At 37.1% G+C, this 22,631-nt stretch overlaps 1 protein-coding gene and 1 long non-coding RNA gene across 8 annotated transcripts in view; one reads left to right on the top strand and one right to left on the bottom strand.

Annotated features, from left to right (window-relative positions):
- Positions 1–3,820: 3,820 nt before the first annotated feature.
- The window catches only part of LOC136842543 (Krueppel-like factor 6), a 588,925-nt gene continuing 570,114 nt past the window's right edge, over positions 3,821–22,631 (bottom strand). For all 6 annotated transcript variants that reach the window (XM_067109978.1, XM_067109979.1, XM_067109980.1 and 3 more), the window contains one exon: positions 3,821–12,796. In XM_067109978.1, coding sequence (XP_066966079.1) covers positions 12,621–12,796 — 176 coding nt within the window. In that variant the 3' untranslated portion in view covers positions 3,821–12,620. The remainder of the gene's footprint in view (positions 12,797–22,631) is intronic.
- Positions 12,999–16,623, top strand: LOC136842544 (uncharacterized). Of its 2 annotated transcripts, none has more exons than XR_010854262.1 (2): positions 12,999–13,239; positions 15,464–16,623. It is a non-coding gene; the product is annotated as an uncharacterized lncRNA (long non-coding RNA). The 2 variants fall into 2 exon arrangements; XR_010854261.1 differs by having other exon boundaries at positions 12,999–14,862.

The following is a 22,631-nucleotide window of genomic DNA, read 5'->3' as shown; positions in this document are numbered from 1 at the left end:
ACAGCTATTTTAAAAGTTCTGTGGGGCGTCCGATGTAAGATGTTAAAAGAAAAAAATGTTCAGAAACCTCATATACCAGTGGCAACGAACTTTGTAAGAGTGATCAGAAGTGTTTCCATGAGAAGGCAGACTGAATGACTAATTGTTTATTCCGTAGGATGTTAACATTTTGTTCAAATAGTAATGCACTTTATGCTCTTCAGATGTCTGTCTGTTTACTTGGTTTTAAAAGGATATATATGGGGAATGGATACTTTTGATACAATGTATCGAAATGTGTCCAAAATTAACTAAGTTTCTGATGGAGCTGTTTTAATACCATTATGGTAATTTATGGTTTTTATGGACAGTATTTAATCAAAATGAAATGTAGAAAGTTTGTCGCCAGATCTCTTTCAACGCTCAGCTTCCTTAAGTTCAGAAACGAGAGAGAGAGAGAGAGAGAGAGAGAGAGAGAGAGAGAGAGAGAGAGAGAGAGAGAGAGAGAGAGAAAGTCTTAATCTTTGTCTCCGGGCCATCCGGGAGAAGCGATATAGTTCACTGGCTATTTCTCTTTTTAGAAAACCCGATCCTTTTTCCTTTTCCTCCTCTGCTAATGCCAGATCGTCCAGAAACTTTTCCGTTCTTAAGTATGAAACTTCTAATAGGATTAACTTGATTATGGAATGTTCAAAACCCAGTTTCAGTGTAGTTGAGGACCGTGGTCCTGCTTGTTTTAATCTTACCGGGGATAGGAAGTTGTTGGGGAAGGGAAGACGGTAGTAGCACTTCTGTCTGGAAATGTGCCAGGTATTTAAAAATAGTCAGTTTTTCTCCTCCCCCCTTTTTTTTTTTTATTAATTTTTGACATTGTGAGACTGTATTTAAGTAATTTTTTCTTTAAATACAAGTCGTTATCCTCACAACAGCAGCGATTGCTGTTATTAAATTGATTAGGGTGACTTGTTTATATTAGAAAAGTAGCCTCGTTATCGTAATTCAATAGTTTTCTGCAACTTTTGTCATAGCTTACGTGTATCATTAAGGGTTATAAACATTTCGTGAAGCTATTTACGACGTTTACATGTAACAAAGGGCCATTACTTTTTTATAGCTTTTAGCATAAATGACCGTTGCTTTTCTCTATATTTATTTAAATATTTATTTTTCTTATTCATGCTCGCTGTCAGAAAGGGCCTTTATTCTTCGAACATATAACTTTCAGTTTTGCTGAAATTGAGGATTTTGCTTCATTCTGGGAATTCAGTGTCTTAATTGCAAGTAGGGATCATGACAAAGTTTTTATGTTTTCCTTTGCATTTAATGGTCATAATTTTACTGAGCATTACCAGCGGTTAGTTCCAACAAAGACTCATTATCATAATGGAATATTAGATTGATTTCCGTTAGTTATTTTTTTTTATTGTTTTGATAAACAGGGGCTATTGCTTCTCCACCAGGTAATGAGCTGATACTCGAGTTTTTCCATTTTAATGGAAATTAGATGACATTGCCTCTTCATAACGCTAGTTTTTTAGCCACGGTAACAGACCATTGATTTTGCGAGCATTGAATTCTTTAAGTCAGGGTCTGGACCAGTATATATATATATAGCACTTGATATTCATTTTATTCATCATATTCTTTGTAGGTCACAATGTAGAGACATTCTTAGAATTTCTGTATTTCTCAAGACTCTTTCGCAGTATGTTAGTTATAAAAATAGATAGGAAGATTCCACTGATGCTAAGGTGGAATCTGAGACATCATTCCAGTAATCCAGATTTACCTTTCGGCCTCCCAGTCTTTATTTGATATGTGAAAGTTTGGTCTGATGACATGTCAACAGAACCGTTTGGCTATCAAGTACTCTCGCATACTTCAGAACTCGAAAATTTTGGGATACTTTAATTCGTTTAAAAATACAGTGTAAAAATTATAGTGCACCTTTTACTTGCATGGAAACCCGATTTGGAAAAAACAGCAGTGTATATATTTTTATGTGTTATAGGCAAGGTTTTCCTTCGTAAGTCACCTTACCCTTCGCATGAAAAATGAAATGCTTACAGATTTAAATCGTTTTTTTTTTTTTTTTTGTAGGATCCTTTTAAATGATATTGTCATATTTGAACATATTACCGTAACAAGTTTCCCTCAAAATAACAGAAGCGAAGACTCCCGGAAAACGTTCTTTTCCTTTACGAAATTGTTAAGGGATAGATTAGCTCATCTCGTGACCATCGACGTACGTTTATGATACATTCGTGTTTTTGTGAGATCTTAGAAGAATGATTACAATATCTGGAGATTCAGCGCTGAATGACCTCATGGGTCCCAGATACCGTATTCCATGTCAATATCTGAAGATGGTTTTGGGATAAAAATATAATTGATGAATCGCTGGGAGAACTAATTTAGCTCAGCAATGATGGTCATTGATGCATAAAAGGGACAATGGAGGCGACTGCTTTGGAAACAACTGCTTTCTGTTGCGAAATTACTGGACTGTTATGAGTGCTACGGAATTTGCTGGGACTGGCAGTGAGGAATGTGCTGGCTATGAAGCCTTGTTTTGAAATGAAACGGATTAAAACTCATTTATCCTTCATGTGGACTTCAAATAAGATTATTCATAAATAGGGAGAATGAGTGGTACCTTGAATGAGCTGCGACCACGTATGTGTATCACATCCTTTGGAGAAAGTGGACCATGTGAGGCATTTTTACTCTGGTGTCAGAGAAGCTGTGTTTGCTAACATTCATTTCTTAAGGTGCTGTTCCCCTCCGAGTTCATACACGTCGTTGTACTCCGTGTAAAGATTGCATAAAGCTTCACCTCTGACTCAGTCATTGTGTGAATGAGTCTAGTGTCCCTCGCATTTTACAACCACCTCTCTCTCTTCGTTTCCAGAATCCCCAGCCCCTTCTTTTCCCCGTATTCCGGATCTCTTTGATATCACTCTGTTTAAGGAAGTCAGCCATCTGAGGGACTGAGACAGAAAGAAAGGATATAGAGAGCAGGCTACATTTTTGCAGTCTTGACAGAATTTGGACGTTTGCTGCGTCTTTGAGTATTTTGTTTAGTCCAGTTACTATTTCTCATTGGGATTTTGTGACTGCACATTTTGTTTCCTATATTATTGGCAAATAAGCGGAGGTCAGCATCCCTTCTTTCAGTTACTGATGGCTGAGAAGTTATCCCATGCTCAAAACGGATTGGCATTGTTTTCTTTCTGTTTAATTGAGCATCTGATCTGTAATATTTGATCATCGATGGAAAAAGATTTCAAAATCTGACGTTTTGGTAGAAGGAATTGGTTCTTGCATCTATTCTGTAACTTCAAGAATTGATGTACCTGTGTACGTGGGTAAGGAACGCAACATATCTATGCGGGAAAGTTCATACTTACAGGTCTACATGCATATACTGATATTTAAATGCAATTTAAATAATACCCTGAATTTCAGTTGAAGATACTTTAACTAGACTTCCTTGACCTAGAGACTTCCTTGACCTTGACCTAGTAGTTTGTCTTAATTGTCTCAACTCAAATCCATAAACAAGCATTTGATGTTTTTCTTTAAAAATAGTTTTTCGTCACAATTCTATACCAGTACTGGAGGAGGCTTGTTCTGTCCAGACATTCTTGTATTTACCGTAGTACCAAACTGGTATTTAATGACTTTTTTATGATAGTTTTTTCGTCTTAAAATATTTCTAAGCAGGTGTTGAAGGTCTTTCTATCGTACGGTTTCTGTTTTTCAAAATCCATCACAGTCAAGGTTTAGACAAAAATACACTAATTGTAAAGTGAAAAGGATAAGTAATCAAACACTGGAAGACCATTTTTGATGTTTTTTTATTACAATGTAATCACTTTACCACAGCTTTTTCATTGGTTGTAAACATTTTACACTGCTCATCTTGTCTCAAAAAGTTTCGGTAACAAACATCTAATTTTTGTATTATCATTTTTTTTAATTCTTTGGGAACAATGCTTGGGGTATGGGGAAGGGAAGTCACTCTGGACTCTGCCACTACCTACACAGTTGTCTCTTCTTAATTATTATTACTGTTATTACAATATTTTCCACATTTAAACACGTTTTTATTCACCCATGACAAAAATTGGCCACCAAGTCTCTTTCAGTCTGTCCAAACGTGGGACTCAGTACAAGAGCTTTCACTTGATTCAGCACTAAAATTCAACACCTGGAACTCACAATCCGTTGGCTATACCACGAAATTTACTGCGAAATACAACAGCATAAACATTTACTATATTTGTTTTTGTGAGGGATATGACAATGATGTGGGACATACCACTCTGCGCGAATACCAAGAAAAATGATAAAACCAATCGAGGAAAAAAATCCCTTGTCATTGAACATATCAGCATCATGCATTTTGATTCTTCATCTTGTAAGCCAGAACAAGTTCTTGAAAAATGAAGCATGGACAAACTTTCAATTCTTAATGTGATAACACCAATAATAATACTCCTGTATCCATACGGATTGGTTCTCATCCAGACGCTGTTCAAGAGCACCTGTTAGAATATAATAGTAGTAGCAGTAGTAGTAGTAGTAGTAGTAGTAATAGTAGTAGTAGTAGTAGTAATAGTTGTAGTTGTTTCATCATTAGAAGGACACGCTCAGACTGCTGCATTTTTTTAATTCCTCTCTTTTGGGAAATTAGTAGTAGCTCGGGGATACTGATTAAGCCAATGCGGCAATTATCTTCTGATATTACTACAGCTTCTAAATAACGTTAAAGGTTTGGGAAACGAGTCAATCTAAGCAGTAGGGTGATTAGGTACAATACCTAGCCGTCAGGTCACGACACTTTCAAGCCTCTGTCAGCAAGAGAGCAGTCGTTGAAGAGAATCGGCTAGAATTAGCATCAGGGAACCACCTACCTATCTAGAGATATTCTTTCTTAACAAACTCTAAAACATCACAGAATTTTCGAAGAAAAAAAAATTGCTTTTGTGGGGTTGGGGTGCGTCCTCCTTCTATTGATAGCTAGCATTGTGTTTGATTCAAAGGACAGTCTTTATCATTATTTATTATTATTATTATTTTTTTTTTTTGGTAAGGCGACAGGAGCCTGGCTGTTGAAGGTTCCTATGATTCCGTGGCGGCAGCAGCAGCAGCGAACCTACATTTTTTTATTCCTTTTTTTACACCTTTTTTTTTTTTATCATTAATCTGCATTTCACCAACACAGGCAGAGAAGTGGTTGGTAAGTGGTGGTCACGAGTTGATAGTGTTACAGTAATAACCACCGAGTTTGCCTCTTTCTGGAGTTCCTCTCGGATGTGATCCCTAAAACCACTCGACTAAATTCAAGCAACTGTTATTGAGAAGTACTAGAAAATTCTTAAAAGAGATTTGCAAATCAAAAAAGTATAGTGCACCTTTTATCATTATTATTATTATACTTACTGTTTACTATAACTTTCACTACAACTTGCAAATCTTTTTCTAAATGTAGCTTAAAAAGAAACATAAAGACTACGTAGTTTCCTTGTGATATCTGGGGTTCTAGCTTATCTATTATTAGTAGTTTTACTCCGTACATAACACAGCAGTATTTACCCATAAGTGATATGCGCAAAAGGAAGCACGACTGGTCATCACAAGAACAATAATAATTTTGCTTTCACACATTCAATCACCACTTCCAATGGATTACGAATACTTATATATTCTATAAGCTATGTAATGTATGGGTTTCTAAACGCACTAGGTAATATATATTTATATATGTATATACTTTATATTAGGTGTTCGATGATTCTTCTTAAACCATGGTTGTGGTATTAAGGGATCCTATACACAAGGGCTTTGTATCTCGTTTAAAGAAACAATCGTCTGTAACATTTTACTCTAGGGGATTCACCATCCGGTGCCTTGTTGGCCTCGCTCGCTTGTTGACAATCCAGGTTGAACCAATATTCCAAAGCTTTTTGTTTATTTTTTTCCCTTCCGCATCGAGGCATACTTCATCAGTCCTCAGGGTCAGTGTGACTCTCTCTTGACAATACACCTCATTTTATTGGTATGAGACAGCGGGTGTAGCATCAGTTTTCTATTTCACTCCTATCTTCGTGCCACCAATACCAGACAACCGTAGTCTTCCTACGGCAGTGGCGTCAGTTCTCACGGTAATCGCGAAACCTCTGCGGGTCCTGTACTTGAATTTCACCCGTTAATCTTAATACCATTGAGGAGACATATCCTGGTACAATTCTGGGTCAGTTAGTAGTTTTCCCTTAGGGGATGTGTGAAGACCTTTCAGGGTGGGGGATTGTGGATGTCATTGACTCCTAACTAATCAGGGAATTTACTTAAATGCCGTCGACGGGATCCGGTGGAAGCAAGAACATCAGAAGCACCAGATTTAAACATGATGACGATGACGGAATGATGACATAATGGAAATGTGACGGTGACGATCATTAGAAAAAAAAAAGAAAGCCAAGAATCAAGGAACTTATCAACGGGATTGAGCTACTTGTCGCCTTACTCAAGTTTTGATGATATAATAAACCTTTTTTCTGGCCAATACAAGCCATACAAAGTGTGGCCATTCCAGTAATGCAATGGAATACATTCGAGATATTTAGAATAAAAAAGACAACTTGCTTTTGCATTTTTATATTTTCTGAAATCTTTTTTTTTTTGCTTTTTATTCTTACTCTTAAGCATTGTACCCTTTATTGAAAGAAATGAAGTAAAGCTTTTTTCACAATGATTAATCCTTCGATGAAGCATCCCAAATAAAATTAACAATAAAATTAGGCAAACAAAACATAATACACAATCTTAAGAATGCAGAGGACTATATCTACAGACTTATATCTATAGAACATTACCTAAGAGAATCTACTTATAAACGCTTTCTTTTAGAATTCATTTTAAATACAAACATAAATCTTTTCTATTTTCTTTAGTAGAAAAATGTAATAAAAGTAGAAGTAACCATATGTACACACACAGGAAAGGAAGAAGAGTGTAAGAGAGGAAAGGTGGAGAGAAAGTGCGCACGCGCATACGTCCAACTTCTGTGGGTCTTCATAAAACTACCTGTGTAGCTGGAATAAAGTGTTTGTCCAATTCGCTTTTTTAACGGGCTAACAGTAAAATATACATATAAAATCTATGTACAGAACTAAAACACTTATAAACAACAAATAACAAAACCCTGTTCAAGTTCAGTATAATATTCATTTATGACTAATAACACCCATTTAAAAACATATGAATTTTAATATCTTTCATAATTCACTGATTGATTTCTTTCTTAGATGCTCCACATAAGTTGGAACACAGGGTCTGCGCTGAATGAGAGAGAGAGAGAGAGAGAGAGAGAGAGAGAGAGAGAGAGAGAGAGAGAGAGAGAGAGAGAGAGAGAGTTTAAAAAGGGGGCAAGTTATGGCGGGAAAACCTTTCCTAATTCTACACCCTTAACTGGGAGTAGAAAAAAGACACTCGTGCACCCCTCCCCTCTACACCTGGTGGGAGAGGGAAGCATCGTGGACTTAGACCCTGCCCCCTTTCCCTCCCAACGGCATCTCCTGGAGGAGGAATGAAAGAGAGGGAGTGGAGGTAAGAGGTGTCCCCGCCCACGGGGCCTTCCACGCCACCTTGCTTCTTCAGTAGCATGTACAAGTCTCACCTACGAATTGAGCAATCGTCGTTCGCTTATAAATCTCAATAACAGATTGTGATGATGATAGTGGGAATCTAATAAGGGAGTCTATTTGTAGAATCTTAATGTCATTTATACCTAAAAGAATTTTAAAGACATTTGGTGGGCCTTACTCTCATTTGACTTTTCATTTTATTACTTTTTTCTTCCTTTTAATAGATGTGTACATTAATGTGATTTCATAGTCGGGGGGAAAAGAGAGAGATTTCACATAACGCTTTCATCTACGGTTAATGGTGAAGATTCCTAGCATATCCTTAGTCTTTGACTGACTCCATTAGCTACGCCAGCCTAACCTTAACAGTGGAAACAAACAAATAATGTCTTTGTATACCTCGCAGTGTGATCATTTAAACCATATTAAAGGAGTAAGAATATAAATATGACATATAATTCCATGTTCACAAAACTGATCCACTGTTGCTTGAAAATACCAGATGTAATTTAAGCTGCATTAAATGAAAATGCCTACGACTGTTTTTAGGGCGTTCCCACTGTCAGGGTGAAACTGTTCTTTTTTTAAACTGCTCTACAGTGATCTACTTTGAAACTATGAAAGAATTACTTGGATAGAACTTGTATATGCTATGGTGTTTTTGTTTTTCTTTTTTAAAGCTTAAGCTACCCCAGAAGAGATGGGGTGAATCTTTTACATTCAATAAAATGCTACGACTAATATCTAATAAATCTGATGCGTCAGTGCAGGAAAATGGCCTCTGCGCGCACACTCCCCACTTAAGACAGATGGGTGGGGAGAGACAAAATCACTACTTCGTGTTCATTTCATCTGAAATTTATCTCTAAAAAAGGCTTATACACCTGATTGATTTACTAAGGCAGGATGCCATTTTAATACACTGAGGCTCCAGACATTACCTTACGTCACAGCGCAAATAACCTTTTTTTCTTTAATCCTAAGACAGTGGTTGCGATCGACGACAAAACGTTCAGAAGTTCAGCATCTTCCGTCATATCTCAGGTAGGAAAAAGGTTCCGCCTCATAGTAGGCTTCGGAATTATTCTCGTATTCATTAAAAAAGGGTTCTGCAAGTGATCAAAAATACTAAATAAAAAACAAGTTTCTTTGTTTATTTAATGTTTTTCTAAACTACGCGAAGATGTGAAATCTCTGAACGATCTGCCTTCATAAGGAGCACATCCAATGAACATGATGGCAACTGATGTGTTATTGGTAATAGTAATGTAATATTTGCCTCTTCATTTTTCCTTTTTACTTTGTTTTCGGTCTTTGCAAGGAGTTGTTCTTTCCCTTGACAGCCATTAAAAATCTTACATGGTCTCTAGGTTCCTTCTAGCATTACCTCAAGAACAATAATCCTCGTGTTTTAATAATCTCCTATGTCAGCGAAGAACGTCTTTAGTACGTCTCATTCCATTTGCTCCAGCAGTTGGGAAAACTTGGAATAACCGTGAAAGCAGTTTACCACTGGTGATGGTTGCCTTTTCCTTTTCTTAAAAAAAAAAAAGTGTCACTTTCTGCTGCGTTGAAGTTTATTATTCGCATCACTTTCTCATACAGTGAACTCTCGTCGTCAGTTCTTGAATGAATCTTCAACGATTTTTCACAACTACCTCATCATTTTGATCTGTGCGTAAACTTTCTGACCTGCATTCCAAACATGCAAATGCTTTGGTTAGCCAACACGCACGTAAATATGTTTAAATGTATACAGCAATCTGCGGAAAGCACAGAGAATAATGGATTTGTTCACATTCCATTTAGGTCTGTTGTTTATCATTCAGTACCTTTTTATTATTTTCCAGCTTTGTTAGTAGTAATATTGTGAAACCGATTACAGAGCATTTTTATGACCATATTTTTCTTCTGGAAAATGCGCAAAACACAAGGCTGATTTTCTGTTCAGTTTCATTTTCTCTTCTGGAGACACGATGAGAAAATTTTATACTTTCGAACGAGAAAATGTCTTCCATCATGTACGTTTCACCACGCCACTTCCATCATTTTCCTTTTTTTTTTTTCAAAAACCAAAATAAAAATTTGCAAAATATATCATTAAGTGGAAGGTTGTTGTCGGTCTCTGTGGCATTGAGGTAAACGAGGATTTAGCACCATTGTAAAAACAGGATAATTTACCATAGAACAACAAATCCCAAAGATCTCTTTTTCGTTAGTAATATCTTCCTCCATTTCTCACTGAATAAAATAAAAATTAATCGCTCACTTGTTGAGCCTCTGTTCAAGAAGCCTCTGTTGCAGACTGAATTTAAACAATATAGAAAACTTTACAAAGTACGAGAGAGAGAGAGAGAGAGAGAGAGAGAGAGAGAGAGAGAGAGAGAGAGAGAGAGAGAGAGAGAGAGAGAGAGAGAGAGAGAGAGAGAGAATTTGATCAGAGTGAATGTTAGCAATTTTTTAATATATGTAAAGTCTGTATATATGGGATGTTAGAGGATGCTATCTTGTACTTTTTTTATATGCTACCTTTACTGAAATACTAAACATCAAAATGAATGTCTTATCATAATGACATATGACATAGTGTAATATCTGAATCACTAGCAACCATGTGATTGAATAACTGACCGCGCGACTGAAAAAATATTCTGAAATACAAAAAGGACACTTTGGGCAGAGAGGGCACAAGAATGGAATGGTATTTTGAAAGTTGTGGTTGAGCGCCGGCTTTTTGTTTTTCTTTTACTTTGAGGCTTTTCAACATCTTTCCAGAAATCCATGTTTTGATAATTTTAACCGTTTTTTGTTCATTCTTTGAGTTCAATCGTATCGTGTCATGAAAAGTACGTACTGAAGACCATGGTTATTTAAAGAAAAATAATTTTCATTATCCCTTAGTTTTATCGTTTCTATGGCATTCCTAAGCCGCATCTTAGAAAAAAAAAACTTTTTCCGAAAAAAAAAAAAAAATTGGAAAGTCTACGCTCTAAATTTCTCTGGTTACTTAAATGCCGCCATATATGGTGATGCACTGCAGTTTAAACAACGAACTCTTGCTGCCTCTTCGTTTGCGATGGGAAGCTTGACGGGAGAAAGGCAAATCTAAATCCCTATCTAAAAAGGTATTCTGTAACACAATACACAACGTTGCTAATAGAAACCATTACTTTTTGTGACAGGGTAAAAACATTTAGCAAGACTGCAAAAATAAAACTCCAGAGTACCACTAGAAGCCTTCGAGTTAGCAATGACGTAGTCAGTCTGCACTGTATTTTTCTTAGATCGATTTTTTTTTTTTTAATAAAATTGAATGTCGATTCCTTATCAAGCCGGCGCCAAATGTGGTCAAAGTTATATTTATATATAATATATATACTTTAAAACAATCAGAAGTGACTGAGACACGTTGTAAGTAATGAAGAAATCCTCCTAAAGGATATAATTGTATTTATATGATCTGCCACCTCCGACCGTCGACAAACAATTTGTTCTTTCGTCTGTCGTTCTTAAGGTGTGATGATGCATCTGTAGCAGTTGTTGCTATTGTTACTGTTGTTGGTGTTGCACCAGGGAAGGGGAGAAAAGAGTTTAGGAACTCCTCCCTCTTTCAAATTTTTGGAACCTTCCCCATAGGATATACAAAAATCAGCCAACATATGCACACTCATACATACTAGCACACACACGCCGCACACGCTACACTTTGAAGCAACTTTCTATCACGAATTAATATTATCTCAGCATATGCTACATCAATTTTTTTATTTACTTTACCATGCATATACATGTGGGATAACTGTGCCAGAGGTCCCTCTGAAGGTTATATGATACTTCTGAATTTATTTTTTCCAATTTTCTTATTCATTGCTAAAGAATTACCGAAGAGTCGGATTTTCATGAACTCTCCTTTGAAATTATTCCGTGCCTCAAATAGCATGGCAGTGGTACAGAATCCTTAAACATTAAATGTTTTTTTTATATACAGCAGCGCTAAACATCAGTAATACAACAGTACACAGTATATGCATCCTTATTGATACATGAAGACATTTTGTACATTTCAAGATAAACTCTTAGCTTGGTTATCAATTGAATAAATTGTGGTTCCTCCCTTAACGATATACTTGATTGCATGAAAAGTTAAAAGTAAAACAAAAATAGTTTCTTGCTTATTTCTTTAGATTGGAAATTTCATAAATCTAAAATTAGAACAAAATCGAAGACTTAACAAAGTAGCAGTACTTTTGTTCTTAAGGCAACCACTCCAATACAATTATATTAATAATTCTAATTAAAAAATCTTTATTTTTGAAAGCCAAGTTGTCCTTCCTCACTATGCTATTTCACCACGCCCGGCGGGGGACCAAATCTTACATTCTACACTGTACACAAAATAACATCATGAGTTTTCTAGATGACTGACCACTAAACCAGTCCTTGATTTATATACAGAATTATCTAAAGGTCTGTAAAACATGATATCTTTGAGTTCAATAAATTTTCTTTTCATAATTCTTACTACTCTTGATATTTTACCATGAAACTCAAGTTTTATTTTTTTTTTACACACACCCACTTATAACATATTTAATTCTGTACAAACTAAAATCTGGATTGTTCGGGGAACCTCCATGAAGGAATTTAAAAGGGTCTGTATTCTAGTCTCATAATGGCTGTTCTTATCAGCAGCATATATATATGTATATATCTACTTTTCCTTTTTTTATTTTCAGAATGTAATTTGTGTGCCGGTTTTGAAGCAGCCACCGGAATGCCGCCAGGTGAAATGTCGCCTGTCGCTCCGATGTAATTCCTCGAGGTCCACCTTGAAGAAGACGACCTCGTCTTTTCTCTCCAAGTATTCTGTGTCATTAGAGACTTCAGTAGTAGTCAGAGGTCCAGATTAGGTCCCAAGCGAGAAGGTGTCGTTGCCTTGGCGTTCCTCATCCTCAAGGGGGTGGGGAGTGCTGCAAAAGGAGGAAAACCTCACTGGTGCCTCTTCATGTGAAGGGCGAGGTGATCTGAGCGCGAGAAGCATCGTCCACAGTGGTTGCATTTGAAGGGCTTGGCCCCAGTGTGTTTGCGGAAGTGCCGGGTTAGCTCATCAGACCTGGCGAACCTCCACTCGCATCCTTCCCACGAACAACGGTACGGCTTCTCTCCTGTAATAGAAAATGGAAAAACATGCCATTAGCGATGACAGAACAAATACAGTCATTTTTTTATTATTAAAACTATAAAATTTTACCAATTATAATAATAATAATAATAATAATAATAATAATAATAATAATAATAATAATAATAATAATAATAATAAAAACTACATTTTTTCCTGCAATTCAAAATATACTAGTTATGGTGGGTAGCGTAGTGAACCTGAAAAGTTTTCCGATTTATTTTTAACATAGAGCCTGTGATCGAAAATTTGTGTACATTTATTATTTGTAAAATACTGATTGCAGTTTATCTGGAGTGTCCTTGAATTGTGTGTTCGGAGTGGCTGTGTTTTTGAAACGAGACTACTACATCCTATCCAACAAATTACCAAGATCAATAAAGGAGGAAGAGGTCGAGACTCCGAAAGTCTAACAAGATACTAAGGGTAAGGTCTATTTTTTTTTTTTTGCAATCATGATGTAGTTACATTTGCAATCTTTGGTTCCAATGTATATTTTATTAAGAAAAGTTGTAAAAATGACAACCGTAAATTCCTTTGAAAATTTGAATTGAGGGTCATAAAAGTTCTCTACAAAAATAGAATCAAATAGGCAGTTGGACAACAGTGAAAACTCTCGGCTCGTGTCAAAATATTACTGATGCCAGCACAATTTACTCAGACTGAGTTTTAGTCGTCACAGCGGTATTCTCATCAATTGCTGCTTCAGGTTTTGGCTGCCAGATTGAATAACCTCTCCATGAAGTGCGATGGAACCTATTTTCTTTGGGATATCAAACGGAACCCCAGCGTGAAAGGAAAAATATGGCAAAAAAGCTGGAAATCCGAGCTGCAACGTTGCTAATGATAACACAAGAAAAAACAGTGCCACTGAAGTGTGTGTGAGATACGACCTACAGATCCCTAACCAACAAATGACAAATAAGTAATCTTTCAGAATACAATTATCAGAACAAGTATTGTTAGCCTGACAGAACTACAGATGCCAATCTGTATAACAACCACTGTAAGAACTGAAGGGGATATTTCAAACACATGAAATCTTTCAGAATCAGAAATTACTTAAAGAATAAGTAAACTGAACCATAGGGTATTATTGTGCATTCATTGTGAATCAGTCTGTTAAAAACATTTTATTGATTAAATCTTGCTTTATTTGCATGCAGTTGTGTGTTGAGAAAATGCTACTAGTACCATCCATCAGTTAATTAAAAAGGTTGCATTCCAAAGACATGATAAAATAGCTTAAACGAAAAGATGCAGTATTCAAAATTTATGGTAGTATAATAGTATGTTGGAGAATTATGTCCTTTCATAAAGTGGACTTTTTATATAATCTTGTGGTCAGATCAGTAATATGACCTCATTCTGATACTCCGGATGCAGGTTGGAAGCCTATTAGATGTCAAAATCACTTCTTCTTCCATTTGGATCTTAAGCTTTGCGGTGAAAAGCATATCCAAAAAAAAAAATGTGAAGAAATTGAAATTAAGAAGCAGGCAATGTGGTTATTAAAGTTACATGTGCTTCTGGTCAAAAGTGACAAGTAGATTCTATATAATCTACAGTACTATAAAGAACATGTTTAATATTAACCCTTGCCAGTGAAACTTTAAAACTTAAAGGGCTATCGATTCTTCTTGCTGTACGCTCAGATAATTCTTATTTAACTGTAATGATTAACTTCTTGCGCACAAGCAAATATACCGTAAGCCATATTTGTGGTCAAATCTGTGTAGGACATTTCATATATAATTACTACTGTATTATACTATACCCGGCCACCACATATTGCTGTAAAGAATGCACTGTAGGTCACCACATATTGCTGTAAAGAATGCACTGTAGGTCACCACATATTGCTGTAAAGAATGCACTGTAGAAAGGAAATCTTACGATTTCATTCAGTATGTGACTTTAATGTGGTTTGTTCTTTCAGGTTGCAGTGTTTTTTTTTTTAAATAAGGAACCTTTTAAGGTATACACATTCTCTAACCTTTTGGCGCAGTGGTAACCTCTGCACAAACCTGTGCTAGAGTCTCGAACCAGGTGAGTAGGAATTGGTTATGTCCTCTACCCTGTTATACCTCTGTTGGCCTGAGAGGTGAATCATGTACCTAGTTGATTGTTATGGGTTATAGCCGGTGTGGATCGTGACAGGAGAAGAATACAAGTCATGAGAGGTCACTGCTCGAGTGTCAGCATGTATACCATTAAAAAATAAAAGGGCTTGATGAAGTAACCCCCACCCCACAGGGGTGAAACATTGATTATATAATATTCTATTCATGACTATAACCACTAATCAGCATGCAGAATATCAAATATGGTACACGCTATGTATATCATCTTTTGTTTAGTTTTTAACTTGAATAGTAGGCGGCATTTTTTGTGTGTATACAGTTGGTAGTAAGCAAAGAACTTTGACAGTGTTGGCCTGTCAAGGAATAATGTTCAAGTGATACTTAGTGACCACTTTTAGTGACGGGCTAAATTTCCAGATAATTCATTCAGACCACTTCTTGCATGTAATTCAAATTTAAAAGTTGAAAGACCTACTTAAATCACATTTTTCCACTGATCTTTCCTTATGCCATGTAAAATGTTTAAATTTACATATTTATTAGTGACATTATTACCTTTTCAACAGGGCAACAAAAGGTAATACATTTGAGAGCCAGCTTAAGAGGGGCAAGACTTGACCATCAGAAAAAGAGGAGGAAACCAAATCATTAAAATAATGCCAATAGTAAATCATACAGACCCATAATATGAAGCATCCATCTCCCATCATAAAAGGATCAGAGTGTCTAGACGAAGAGACAACTAATGAAATTCAATGGGTTCAACTTCAATGCAAGAGGCTAAAGACAAAATGAATGAATACTGGGTGTAGCTGCACTATTCTTCCAACACCCTGAACAAGTTACCATCCAGTTCAGAAGCAAGTCTTGAAGGTAAAGGAAGTGTAAATACACTAAAAAGTCTACAATACAGCTGACAGGCCACGACAAACATGGAAACATAGGAAGAGGTCCCATATGTTGGCTGTGCAGCCTACCAGGGGAAGCAAATTGTTAATGAAATATCCACAAGACATGGTCCAAAGTTAATGGCAAAATAAGAAAAACAAGCCTGTTTCTATCCATAGTATTGATAATGTTGATAATTTCTGTTTTCATACTGGATGGAATAAAAGGCGATCAAACTCAGCACCAGGCCTCATGTTGCCTGCAATTAGACGTAAGAACCATAACCTTTGTAATGCAGCTTTTTTTAATCAGCACTCAAGACCTATCACAGAATCAAAAGTCATAATGGCAGGACAGTTACAAGCATATTTAATTCTAATTAACACGCACAGCGCACGAGAACTTTTTATCCTCCAGGCATTACCACCCAACCTTCTTATCTCAAGATATTATAAAAAGGCCTTTTATGTGCAGTGATGATGTGGAGATTCTCAACAAAAATGATAGAATGTCTACTGCAGAATCTCCTTCAGATTATTGTGCTAAACCTCGGAAAATTATCCAAGTACCTATAGCCTTTGTGGATAACATGTACATAGCACTGACAAAGGTAATCTGACATTGGTGACAGACACACTACAGAAAGAAGCAAGTCAACTTGGCTTGAAGGACAGAGAGAGGAATGTGAATGCAAGGATCATAGTGGGAGAGTACATGTCAAAAGCATCGTACCATAATGACAGGCCCTGCAATTTATGAGGACATGAATATCTCTAGCCTACAAGGTTTTTTCGTTTATAAATATTTACAGGTAGAAGAGAGAAAAAATAAAATAAAATGAAAATTATAAACGACAAAGGTGTAAAGAGCTGGCCACTGGCTGGCAGAATCTTGATACTACTGCTTTGTGTGTCCAGATCTCAACTAGGAAACTGAAACAGTAAAAGACCGCCACTATTATCAATATCCACTTCAATCAACTAACTGGTAATCTGAGGTTCACCAGTGGTGATGGAACATAACCCCAACCATAATTGGATTGACAATGGAGCAATACATTTTCTGAAACCAAGTTGATCTTACTAGCAACGCCAATACTCAAGTGAGACAAGGTAGACAGACAGCTTATACCTTATAATATGTAGTCCCCGAATCCTTCAGATTTATTCTGTAGTGCAACCAGGGTACTGCCATGAAAGAATGAGGACTTCATAACACGTGAAGCCAATGAAGCCAAATTTGAGTCAAGGAACGAACCAAAAAACGTCTAGTCTGATAATCACCTAGAGGCATTTTTAACTGATAATTCATTCAAATGCCAACTGCCAAGAACAGTTCCACAACTATAGCATAAATCACCAGATCAAGGAATATGAAGAGAATAACCAAGAAATCACCACATCGAAGCTGCTACAAATAACACACAACAGGTATATTTCTCTGTAAGAGAAAACGTCGTAGGAAAACAAAACTATGCTTTACTACACCAAAAAGGCTGTGAGAACATAAACTACGAACTGAACTTAGATTAGATTGAGCAACCTACCTAGGAAGATATGATTCAAGAATCGACATCTCCTGTCAAGGTATATTATCTTTCACACTGACCCAGAAGTGGAAGTAAGCAGTTTTGTGATAAGTTAGAGTACTCTAGTTTTAAGCAAACTAGGACATTTTAAGTATTAATAGTCGTCGAGTGATGTAATCAAAGCTTTAGAGAGCTACTAAATATGGGAATAAACTCGTGCTAAATTAATAAACCTTACCAATAGGGAGCATTAAGATAAAATAATTATAAAAATACACTCACATTATATTGTCTTATTGTGACAACTTTCACTGGAATAAATACTCTTACTTCACCATGAAAAAATTATAGAGTACCTGGGATTTTATCACTTTCTTAAAGCAACAATTTAAAAAAATATATGAAATTATTCATAATTCTCTGCTTAGAACAAATTTCAAAGAAGGAATTACTTTCCTTACTGGGTAGTCTGATAATGTTTTTGACTAATGGAATTATTTTATAATAACTGTTACCCAATTAAAAGATATTCTACATGTGCAAAATACGTAGAGGTAGGAACTTTTCCGCAACAACTCAACTTAAATACAATAGAAATGGAAACAATAGGACATTTTTTGTATAAAAGACCTGTATGCAAGAAAAGATAACAGAAACTTGCCTGTAAACTGAGGCAAGCCCCGTGCTCTTACTTCCAACAAAGACAGCATTGGGACACCTGTAAATGAGAGGGTGCAAGAAGCCCTTCCCTACTCTTGTCCTCTGCATAATTTCATGATGATAAATTAAGGTAAACAGCACCGTTAACGCGAGATGGCTCAGACGGCGGGGTCTAACAAAGACAAAGTTCACCTGCATAATTAAGTTCGCCGCAATTTATGCAGCTGGAAGTCTTACTGGAGAAGAGAAGGGGAGGCAGAAGCTGGGGCTATTCTGCCTTCACCGTTTCTTCTTGGGAGGGGGCCGCTTCAATATATTGCCATCCGGCTAAACTATTGCGCTCGATGAGATTAACCAACTTTGCGTATATATTACCACATTTGCATAATTCACTCTTAATGATGTTCTTGAAAATAAAAACGCTCTCGAATTGCGTATTCTCAGGCTCTACCTCCGAAGAGGTGTTATGGAAACTGAATTTTGTGTACAGACATTCAGAGTTAATTTCAGACATCTGTGATCAAAGTTGATAAGCAATATATAATTTAAAATTATGCATTTATTCCCTATAAATTTTCTCTTTTTGCAGATATCCCAGATATGACTTAAACTTCAAAACTTAACAAAAATAAAAATAATGAATGGTTACAACCCTAACATAAGTTTGCCTAGATTCAAACTCTTTAAAATGTACTTGCAACTAAAGTACTGCAAAACATCTTTCGACAGAACACTGCCAAAGGATTCACCGTTACAAGTTTAGAGTTCCCAATTGTAAAGACAATCTGAATTATACATTCATATGCGTTAGGAAAACGTTTTCATAACAGTAAGTATCCACTAACATCAGAAATAAAGTCATTTGTAAATGAATAAACACTTCCAAACGTATGAGTATTACTGTATCTTAAAAATCACAGTGATAAACTTTCCATCGGCCAAGAATACACCAGATGGTTCTAATATCTATTAATTAAAAGTTTTCATTTTCTTTTCATGCCGCATACTATTGTTACTCTAAGAAAAAATAATGTTACGCTCTCCATTAATTTAGGAACTAGCTGGTCGTTGCATGTGGTCAAAATTCGTATGATATCGGAGCCAACTTGTCCGCCCTTATTCAATTGGAAACACCAACTCTAATGACACGAAGATACGTTTAGTCAAGTACTTCTATGCATCTGTATACTCGTTATGTTAACTGGCTTTAAGGCTAATTAAACATGTTGATCTCTCAACGGCACTTCCTATTCACGTTTCAATAGTCATTAACAACTTCAAATGGACGCCAATCAAATGCAAGTTTTGGAACTATTGAATAGCATTAAAGAAACTGGCAAAGAGGGAAGCCATCAACAAGGGGTCTGGTGATAACGTCAACAATTTCCCCTGTTACGCAGTGCAAATTCACGCAGGCGCAGAAGATATTTGTGAGTTGGAATGGAGGCAACTCAAATGCCAAATCAATACATTCGACAGTTATAATGTTGCTTCAATGCAAGTATTTTTAAAATGTGGTTTATATAACACTTGCTGTAAACTGGGCCTCCAGGCTTTACATCATAAGTAAAATGAATTACGTACAGGACTTTTTCAAATGCTACTTTTCTTTATTTCTTCCCATGACCGCTTTCGTCAATATAATAATCCTATTTATCATCGAACTTGAAATTTCCGCGCTCGCTGGACCCCATGGATCTTCTTTCATCAACCACTATTCTTCTTCCTCCATTTCTGCCTTCAATTCCTTGTTATCGAAGTTTCGTACTGAGGGAGGGGAGAGGAAGGGTAGGGGAGGGACGGGGGCTTTATCCTTCCTTCCTCCATTGAAATTCAACTCCTCAAAGCCTCGGCAGTCTCACGTTATCTATGTTTTGTCCCTCACCACAAATCCCAAATTCTTTCAAGATTCTCACTTCAAAGCCGCCCCGTCACTCGCTCTCCGAAAGTCTTTCATCAATTCCAAACCTAAGATTTCCCTCTCCCTCCCTTTCCCCTCCCTCGCTTCCACCTCCTCAATCTCGTGCAGGCTATTCCATCCACTTCTTCCTTCCATTTCATTTTTTAGGTTAGGTTTTAGTTCGCCTAGTCTGTCAATCACTACAACCCCCTTCCCCAGCCCGGCTTTTCCCCTTCTGCTCTTTTATCGCATTAATCGGCATCGTGAACAACAATTGTACAGAGGCATTTTCGGTCAGAATCTATCTTTTCCAGGAAAAAAAGCGACAAACGGGATTGGCAGAAAGACCTAATAGCTACAAATTGATCAGAATTCTTGCTGTTCGCTTTTGATTGAAAGGGATAAATTCGCACGTCATACGAGTTTCTCTCTCTCTCTCTCTCTCTCTCTCTCTCTCTCACAGTAAGATTTTAGATGATAAAATTTTCAGATGACCACCAAAGGCCCTTCCCCTCCACCTACTCCGGCCCGAGTTTGTATTTCTGTAACTATATTGATATCTTTTTCCTACCTGCCTTTTAAAGCAGAGTTGGCATAATTCATTATGTTCATGAAGCTACTCTACACCTAGATTATGAATCGTATTTATCAAGGGAGTATTTATTTACTATTAGTGAATAAATACAGCAAGGTTTACAGTTTACTATTAGTGAAAACTACTGTATAAAATTCGCTGTAAAGAAAATAATACATTTATCAAATACCTGTTACAGCATAAATAGAAGACGTTACTCATACGACAACAAATAACTGTTACAGATTTCAGTATGGACTAGTAAAGGACATTTTAAAAAGGTATGCAAATCTACAATCCATAACCCATATTACCCAAGTCCGACAAAGTAAAAAATGATGTAACTGCTCCAAGCGCAAAACCGTCATGAATTCCAAGCAGAGCATGCACAGATTTCTGAAAACATTTGGGTTGGGTTTGATAGCTTCCTTAAAAACACACTGTAACGTCTGCATCAAATGAAAACCACTACGGCTGCTAGCGTTCACCAGTGGAAGAATTTTTTTCCTTAACGAATGACCAAAACTTCCTACCGTTTAGAATTCCTCACTTGACAGTCCTCTATTCCAATCAATTCGCTACCCGCGATACCTTCCACTCTCCCCATACGCTGTCTGTCCAAATCAAGAAAAAGGTCTCGGTAAGGAAAGCCAGGCATCGAGTTACCTCTCTCTCTCTCTCTCTCTCTCTCTCTCTCTCTCTCTCTCTCTCTCTCTCTCTCTCGTTTGTGTGTGTGTGTGCGTGTGAGAGAGCGTGCAAATGTCGCCCTCCCTTGAGACTCGAGGGGGAGAGAGGAACACAACAAAAGTTTTCGCTGAGTTAGTGTCTTTTGCGTCTTTGGAGACAGTTGGATGGGTAGGACGTGGCGTGGATAGATGGATGGAGATTGCTAGTGTGGACAGATGAGGAAAAAGGATTGGTAAGGGACGCATCGGGTGCGGGATGCAATTGAACGGAATGGAAATGAGGCAACAGCGTGTACAAAGTACCCCTTAATCCTAGAATCGAAGTGGAAAACCGGTGAGCTTACGTAAGATGGAAATATTAATTGTACGATTTTGAAAGCAAGAGAGCGACCTTTCAATGAATTTACCTATTTCAATTTATATATGTTTCGTATTAAGTTTTTCCCTCTGTATCTTGATATACCTAAGTAGGTATCCTACCAATATCCAAAGGGCTCATTCTCCTCTAAAAACTAACCGGAAATATCACCTAAATACACGTCTAACAATATTAAATATAAGTGAATAATTATATAAAAAAAGGCATAACATATGTCTTCATCAAGAAGTATAAAACGTCATCCCTATTAAGCATATCATCAAAAACATTACAAGACCATTTTGAAGATGGAATCAACCACCTCTAACCGCCCCCAACCCCCGCAAATAAACACAATGTCACAACAAACTCCTTGAAAAGGGAGACTGAAAACACCCATCAAAGACAACGCTTCTTCCTCAATCAAAGATCGAAAGTCGACTGAATTAAGTCAACAGGTAGAGAGCGAGAAAGGAATATCCCTCAACCAACATCAGGTTGCCACATTCTTCCAACGACATGAGGTTATAACAACTTCCCCTCGCGGTAAACACGCTGCCCTACCAGTTTATAACTTGCCCCCTTCACAACTTTCCCCTTCCCGGTTCACACATGCCCTCCGGTGTCATGTGATTCGGGGATAGCAGTTCCCGGTAGCTACCCTCCTCCCCCCAAAAGGTCTCGCCGATCTCCCCCTCTGCCCGACCCTTCCATCACACACAAAGACTTTGATGGAGTTACTAATGTTTCGAAAGTTTTGCTGTTTGCGCGGTTAACCCCAAATGCTCGGGAGGAACCATTATTCACCGAGTAATCAGCATCACTCCGGTGAATGAGGTTCTGCTAAAGGTGAGTTGAAATGAGTGTTCCGCTCTCAGCGCCTAAATTTTAGTGATGAACACGAAACCGAAGTGCATCGCTACTGCAAGGAATAAAGTGATGCTTAACATCACTTGATCAAGTAACGTCAGTTGATATAAAGATGACAGCTACCCCAGGGTGCTGACTTCGAACTAGTTACCACTGAAGCGCATTGCCTTTTCACCTTTTGATAGTGATGAATGAACTTGTATTAGAGAACTGCGGTGAATATTAGGTTTATGTGGCTACTGATATTAGAAATCAGACGTGAGCATCTCT

This window comes from Macrobrachium rosenbergii, chromosome 10 (assembly GCF_040412425.1).
Source record: "Macrobrachium rosenbergii isolate ZJJX-2024 chromosome 10, ASM4041242v1, whole genome shotgun sequence".
NCBI classification, from domain to species: Eukaryota; Metazoa; Arthropoda; class Malacostraca; order Decapoda; family Palaemonidae; genus Macrobrachium; species Macrobrachium rosenbergii.
This window is presented reverse-complemented; position numbering and strand designations above follow the sequence as displayed.